This window comes from Scyliorhinus canicula, chromosome 4 (assembly GCF_902713615.1).
Source record: "Scyliorhinus canicula chromosome 4, sScyCan1.1, whole genome shotgun sequence".
In the NCBI taxonomy this organism is placed as follows: Eukaryota; Metazoa; Chordata; class Chondrichthyes; order Carcharhiniformes; family Scyliorhinidae; genus Scyliorhinus; species Scyliorhinus canicula.
This window is the reverse complement of record NC_052149.1, coordinates 147812757-147820437: the sequence shown is the minus strand read 5'-3', so window position 1 is coordinate 147820437 and position 7681 is coordinate 147812757. Positions and strand designations below refer to the sequence as shown.

General features: G+C 39.8%; 1 protein-coding gene across 4 annotated transcripts in view; it reads left to right on the top strand.

Moving 5' to 3' along the window:
- The first annotated feature begins 1064 nt into the window (after positions 1-1064).
- Positions 1065-7681, top strand: part of syce3 (synaptonemal complex central element protein 3) — a 44743-nt gene continuing 38126 nt past the window's right edge. Inside the window, exon 1 of one of the 4 annotated variants that reach the window (XR_005460424.1) lies at positions 1065-1318. Coding sequence is in view for 3 of the 4 variants with exons in the window: in XM_038795328.1 (XP_038651256.1) it covers positions 1280-1318 (39 nt within the window). In the remaining variant the exon portion in view is untranslated. The remainder of the gene's footprint in view (positions 1319-7681) is intronic. The other 3 variants (XM_038795328.1, XM_038795325.1, XM_038795326.1) reach the window with 3 other exon arrangements.

Here is a 7681-nt window from a genome sequence, read left to right as displayed (position 1 = left end):
TTCAAAATTTTGGAACCAGTTTACCGTTTGAACAATCAGGATTATTTTTTAAAAGAAGCATTGAAAGTAATTGCGGTTCCCAAAAATGCTGTGCATGATTGATAGTTACATGGATTCAAACTTTAACTTTAATTCTTAATGAAGCAATATATGGTGTAATATCACTGCTTTCCTCAGGCTCAGAAGTTTTCAATGAATTATGCCAATTTACATATTCAGGCATTTTTTAACTGGATCGGTGGGTAACTGGGAATTGGTGGAATTAATGCATTTTGGGTCGAACTTCCTGGTTGTGCCCTGGGCCGCACAGTAATTAGCACTGTTGCTTCACAGCTTCAGGATCCCAGGTTCGATTCCCGACTTGGGTCACTGTCTGTGTGGAGTCTGCACGTTCACCCTATGTCTGCGTGGGTTTCCTCCGGGGGCTCTGGTTTCCTCCCACAACTCCCGAAAGGCATGCTGTTCGGTATTTTGGACATTCTGAATTCTCCCTCGGTGTACCTGGACAGGCACCATAATGTGGCAACTCGGGGCTTTTCACAGTAACTTCACTGCAGTGTTAATGTAAACCTACTTGTGACAATAAAGATTATTACAAGGGAAGATTCAAGTTCCTAGAATTGCAGGATACAAGGAAAAACGGCAATAAAAATCGTGAAATACAATGGAATTAAGACAAATTTAACTTTATCCCTTAACTTAATGCGTTTTGTAATGGTGCGCGTACTACACAAATTCAAGTTGTTGTAGAAAAGCAATGACCTTAATCACAGACTTTTCGTCTGGGCTACGATAACCGATTTGAACTTTTTTTGCAGCATTGTAGGTTGCATGCAAATTTTGCAATGAAAGTGTTGAAATCCCTTTGCTTGTTTTGACAATCCATCAACTCAATTCTGAGGGACAAATAAAAATAATCACGAAGCAAAATACAAGCAGTACATTAATCAATGAAATAATGAGTGACATTTGGGAATATTTCCAGTTACATGTTAACAGTTCAACTGACCAAATGTCAATGACCATCTTTACCCACCCTTCCGTTGATCGGAGCTGCACTTCCGTTTTTTGTGGACTCCACACTGAAGGGGAGGGGCGGAGCATCTGAGCCGACCAGCGCGCGCGGGATCCCTCGCCTGCTCGCGCGGTCCCAAACTCTAAATTGCGGCGCGTTCCTGCCGCCTTGCTGGCGCGCTCATCGCCCTCGTGCAAGTACCACCCCATCCGGTCGGCGGTTAATTTTGGCGGGACTCTGGAACAGGCGGCAAGATTTCTGGCCATGGCTTACAGCCAGGATACAGCAATCATCAGGCCGCAGGTACTCTGACAACGACCAAACTACACCCGCAACACAACACCCAAACTGCACCCTCAACTCAATCACCAAAGCACACCGTCAATGTGACCCTCAATGCAACAACCAAACTACACCCTCAATTCAATGACCAAACCGTCAATATAACCCTCAACTGAACAACCAAACTACACCCTCAACTCAATCACCAAACTACACCCTCAACTCAAATCATCAAACTACATCCTCAACTCAATCACCAAACTACACCCTCAACTCAATCACCAAACTACACCCTCAACTCAATCACCAAACTACACCCTCAACTCAAATCATCAAACTACATCCTCAACTCAATCACCAAACTACACCCTCAACTCAACAACCAAACTACACCCTCAACTCAATCATCAAACTACACCCTCAACTCAACAACCAAACTACACCCTCAACCACCAAACAACACCTACATGCAATAGCCAAATGACATTCTCAACTCAGTCACCAAACTACACCAACACTCAACCACCAAATGACATTCTCAACTTTATCACTCAGCTGCACCTTCAACCCGCCCGCCAAACTGCTTGCATGATTCAGTCATCAAACTATACCTGCACTCAACCAGCATTTGAGATACATAACTCAGTAGCTCTCTTCTTGATCTGAAGAAGTGAACTGTGCATGTTAATTTGCTTCTTGGTGAAAACCTTCTTGTCAAAGTAACTACCCTACTCTCCTTCCCAAGATTATGCTCACACCTCAGGCTGTGCACAAATCAACTAAAATATCTCTTAGATCAGGTTTACTAGAAATAATATTAATTTGTTGAAGCACTCTATCTCATTCAAACTCTCCCTCTCTATCTTCATCTGCATCTGCCAGCTGTATTATTAAGCTTTACAACCTAGTCAAAATCCTGAAATGTGATATTTGGGGACTTGGATCTTCCTAAAGTTGCTGGATATTAATGCCATTTCCAGCTGCCCTCTCTCATCCCATGTAATCCAGAAGGCTTGCATCTCCTCAAACCTTTGTGTCCAGGAGTTGATAGTACAGTGTTTATTTTCCATTAACTAACAATAACACACAGGCTTTGTCTGACCGCATTTTCTGTCAGGGCATGATGACCCTAGAGTGAGGTTAAACCCTCAAGTGAGGGTAACAGAAGACCCCAGGGTGAAGGAGACAGAAATTCCTCGGCTAAGGGAGTTAGACACCCAGAGTGAAGGAGACTGAAGACCCCAGACTGAGGGAGACAATGCCTAAGCAAACCACAGATGGCCACAGACCATGCCATTGCAATGAAGTGCATGAGTCAAAGAGTTTAGTGCAGAAGAAAGAAGCAGCCGAAAGGCTTTAAAATAGGGCTTTTTGAAAACTCTGAATCATTATACAATGTGCGACAGCGGGCAGCAGTGAAGAGAACACATAGCTGTGAATGAAGGAAGGTTACCTGAGATAACCTAAAAGAAGCAACCTGCAAAAGTAAAATGAAACAATTCCATTCGAAAATGTTTGTATCAAACCTGAATTGAAGGAACTCAACCAGAACCACAGCCACGCACAGCAGCAGGCAGAAAAGGTACTCAAAGGAGTTGCTGCCCTGAAAGACTGAAGAATCAACATGTTGCCATGGGAAAACATGAACTAAAAAAATGTTATATACTACTTCAGAAAAAGCTGCATTCAAATTATCAAACACACAAAGCAATTCACGGAAGAACAGTGTGAGTTGGCAGAATGTCAACAAGAAGATGAACAGTTGAAAAGAGCTGATTGTCCTTCAAGATCAAATGAAAAATAGCACATAATGGACACTAAAAATAGCATGAAAAAGTGAAGATGGCCTTAAATTGCAAAATGGAAGAAACAGGAAGAAACTCAAGAAAACTGTTGAATTGCAAGAAAACTCAAGACGAATCAGTTGAACTTTGCAAAGAAAAGGAAAACCTGTTTAAGGACCTTCATAGGCTACTAGAATCCCTTAGGTCAAAGCGGAAAATGATAAAGGGAAGCAAAATGAATTTAACTTCGCTCTGAACAAACTGCAGCACCAGTTAGCAGAGAAAGCGCAGAAATGCTCTATGTTCCAGGTAGAAGCCAAGAGATACAAAAAAGAGACTGAAGAGCTGAAGAACCAGCTGAATAGAAACATAAGATCAAATCTGACGCTGAAGCTCAAGGAGCTCAAAAGAAAAACACTGGGGGTGGGATTCTCTGTCCTATCGCACACATTTTCTGGTGCGGTGCACCCCTGCCGGCAGCGGGATCCTTGAAAGATAACACGCAGTAAGTAGGCTCTGCTAAGGAAAAACGACTCCGTATGAAGAACCAACTTTCAAGATGAGTTTGCTGATGAGAACTGAGGAGAATGCTGGAATGTCACTCACCAGAAGTTGAACCTTGAAGAAGAACAACAAGATGTGCAGCGTGGAAGACCAAATCTAGGCTTCAAAAGCAGAAAGGGAAAATTTTGGGGAACAGAGTAAGGATCTAAACCGTGAATTGAAAAACTAAGAAATAATTGGTGATCATAGAAGGAAGACTCAGAAAGGAACTGAATACCCAACTGATGTTTTAAGCTTCTATAAGGATTTCACGAATAACTCTATAACAAAGACAGCTGAACTCACCAGATTGGCTGCTGAGCTGAACGAAATGATTCATAAGCAATTAAAATAATGATTGTATTGTAAATGTATTTGGGTAAGGACTTGGGGGAGTTGCAGTGTAAGGGTGTTCAGCTGAAGTTAAAACTCACCACTATTCTTAGAATTCCCCCATACCAAAAAAAGGTTGATATTCTAAATGGTGAACAGGGATTCTCACTCCCTGACTCCAGTGCAGGCTTCTGTGGGTGCTATTCAGGTCAAACTATCTTTTCAAGTTATCCCCCGGTATAACCCATACCTTCACCGAAGAATTTTACCTACTTACCCCTTAATAGCATCGATGTCCTGGGTCCTGCGTTATTAAGGAAGTGAAGTAAGCTAATAACCACTTTTTCAGGTTAAGTTATTTTTATTATTATATTTTTTCTTTTAAAAGCTGCAAACACTTTCTTTACAGAAAGGAAAAAAGATCTTGCTTCTGGCTGCTTCAGGCCCACCTTGGCAATCGATCTTCTTAAAATCTGGTCTTCTTGAGTTGTATTCGCTGGTGAACTCGGTTGCTGTGTCCTGTTCTTCCCATGCACCGAGCTGTGAGAGCTGGCTCTGCTAGCTATCTCTAAGCTGACTCTGACTCCTGTTTAAATTCTAGTCTTCCTTAGATGTATAACTGTTTAAACTCGGCTGCTTGCCTTGTCTTTCCCATGACCGAGCTCTCTCTCTCTCTCTCTCTTTCTCTGAGTTCTCCTCCCCTTCTCTCCTGTTGCTGTTGCTGTTTTTCTGTCCTCTTTTCCCTGGGTTTATATTCTCTTTCTGAGAGTTATTAAGTTTTAACGACTTTATTGTAAATGGGCTTGTTTCACTTTGATAGTTTAAAAGTATCTTTGATGTAAATATCTTACTACAACTAATTATTCATTTTGGGCATATCGTCTCCTCTCAGATCTGATTAAAAAATGCTTTGGTTTCAATAGTTAACTTTTATTTCTGTAATTTTGAATCGTTTAATTTTCCAATTGTCCCCAGCTCATAACTTTGCCTTTGATTTTGACTTACATGATGTTTCTCGTAGACAGGTCGTCTCCAATTTTCTTTTAATTGTTTGATGTTCATAGAATTTTACACTTTAAAATTGACAGCAAATTTGACTGAGTATCTTCCATCCTTTCCAGCTGTTTACTAAGAGAGTTTATTTCAATTAAGGTGTGAAATTTTGCTTTTAGCTGCATGCTAAAATTTAACTTGGTTATGACTTGAAAGACTTGCCTGTTTTAAACATTCGTCACTTAATGCAATTGAAACTCTCATCCATGCTTTTTCAGATGCTTCCTGAGATAGTTACATTCCATGAAGGTGTGAGCCATTGTTTTAGCTTACCACATGAGACTGGTGTGTTTGATTAGCCTGCTTGTGAGCAAGAATCTGCATTTTACAACCCTGCTCTTTGAAGCTGCTATGAAACTTTTGTGGGATCTTTCCCTGTACCCTCTTAAACCAGATATTGCCAGACCTCCATGTTTCAAATGACACATTTTTCTGTATTTTCAAGAACACCCCGTCTTGACATTTGAAACATAACTATATAATTTGGTTAATTGTCCCCCCATCCAATTGTACTAACATATATCCCCGATCTTTGTCATTTGTATGCATGTGTTGGAATTTCAAATTGTGCACCAAAATCAACACGTAAATGCATCCCTATCTCAGACCAGTGTCGATAAGAGTCTTTTCTTTTCCTCAAGTCCAATTACCGTGAACCATAGCCGTTGTTGCTCAGGAAGGTAACAATCGCTTTCCGTGTGTTCCACTACCTCCAAAGCATTTTACTTCCTTGGGATAGCAGCACCGTAGAAGCTTCCTCATGTCCCTTAGAAACAGCACACAACTCAGTCCATCAGTAACCACAAAGGTCTTTTGTCCATCACTGGCTGTTACGTGTCTCATTTTTCCGTCATCCAAATTGCTTTTCCATTGCTGATTGGAATGGTAAATTATGATATCACGTACCACCCACTGATTCCCTTGTTTCATTAATTTAAAAGGTTCAATTGATCCTGCTTGTATTCCTAACTTCCCCATTAATGTCTAACATTGTCGTGAACCATGTATGTCTGCCAACCTCTGGTTTACATGAGAGAATATCTTTCTGACAAATTTCCTTCAAATCCCTTTCATCTGTCATCGTTTCCCTTACAACATGAAAGTGTATATTTTCCATTACAGCATTTGTAAACCCACATTGAACTGTCACTTTTCCAAATAAATTCTTCCTATTGTTAAATACAGAGTAAAAAAAAATTAAGTCTTATCTTAACATATTACTCATTACCTAACCACACAAATAGACTGTGCTACAACTTTACCTATTTGCAACTGTTATCACAATTTAAATGCTAGTAATAAATTACAATATCGAAACATCCCTTCTTGGCTTTGGGACCAATAGTCATTACATACTAAATATGGCATATAAACAACAGCAATATTATTTGTAATGTTCTATGTAGTTAAATCAAGAAAACACACTAAACTACCCCTCTATTAAAACATTCACAGTTTAGAAATGCGGATCAAGTTCTTTAATGGCACACCTACCCCCCTTATCATATATAGCAGTCCCTATCAATTTACATGAAATTTCTTTTTTTAATAACGATTACAGCTCTTCAATGCAATATTGTTTTGCCGCATTGATAACAATTTTCCCGCCGTGGTATCAAGCTACAAAAATTCTTAAATGATTGTCATTTATCATGTTGGGGTTCCTCGTCAGTCGCTGCTGTCTGCCGAGACCCTTAATAACTCCACCGTGTAGTACATACCCCACGGAAACCACAGATCATCCATCAGCTAATGTCAGGTTAGAGATGTCTGACCGGAGGTTTCACTGTCCAATAATAATTTGATATTTTGATTTGTTTCTAACCCGTAAAGTTTTCCTCCGGGTTCTGTCATTTAATTCCCTCAAATATGTAGCCAATTGTATCATTAATTTCCCCCCAATCCTGTCTAAAAGATTCTTCTCTGGAGCGTAGTTCTCTTCCTTCTTGTGAACTGGTTTGTTATTTATTTTTTCCATCTGAAAAATCAAATGAACAGATCAAGGGTGGAGAGGGCCCTATTCTTTAATTTGTACTTTCTATTTTAATTTGGTTAACCCAGAAGTGCCCCCTCCAGGACTTCCGGATTTCTTTTGCCACCATTTCTTTTTGAACTGGTTTATTTTCCTTATCATTGATGTACATCATACCATTAAAGCCTGTTAAGCCTCCTTCTGTCATTGTCAATTGGTTTTAATATTTTAATTTTTCTGCATCAATTTGTATTAAATCTTTTCCGGCAATCAGATACTAATTTCCTGATACTGCAATTAATTCTCCAAACTAACTTCTGGTCCAATATCTTTATTCTCTAAAGCTCCTTCTTCAATGTATTTAACATTCTAAACATCATTATCTCTGCTAGTGTCTGTTTGTGATCACCGGGCACTAGGACCCTGCGGAGCCATGCAGTGTCAATTTCAACGCAGCAATTTCAAAGTCTGCAGCAGCTGACTGCTGCCTGCTGCCCAGCACAAACTCTTTATCTGTTTATTCTGAGACCAATTTAGTTCTGAACATACTGATTCACTATCCCATAATACTGATCACATTTCTGCCTGCCATTTATAACTTCCAATTTATGTGAAAATCGGCTTTACAAAACACAACATTTTTTAAAAGTACAAACATTTAAAGAAATTCACAATTCCTTATTAGACATACACACACTC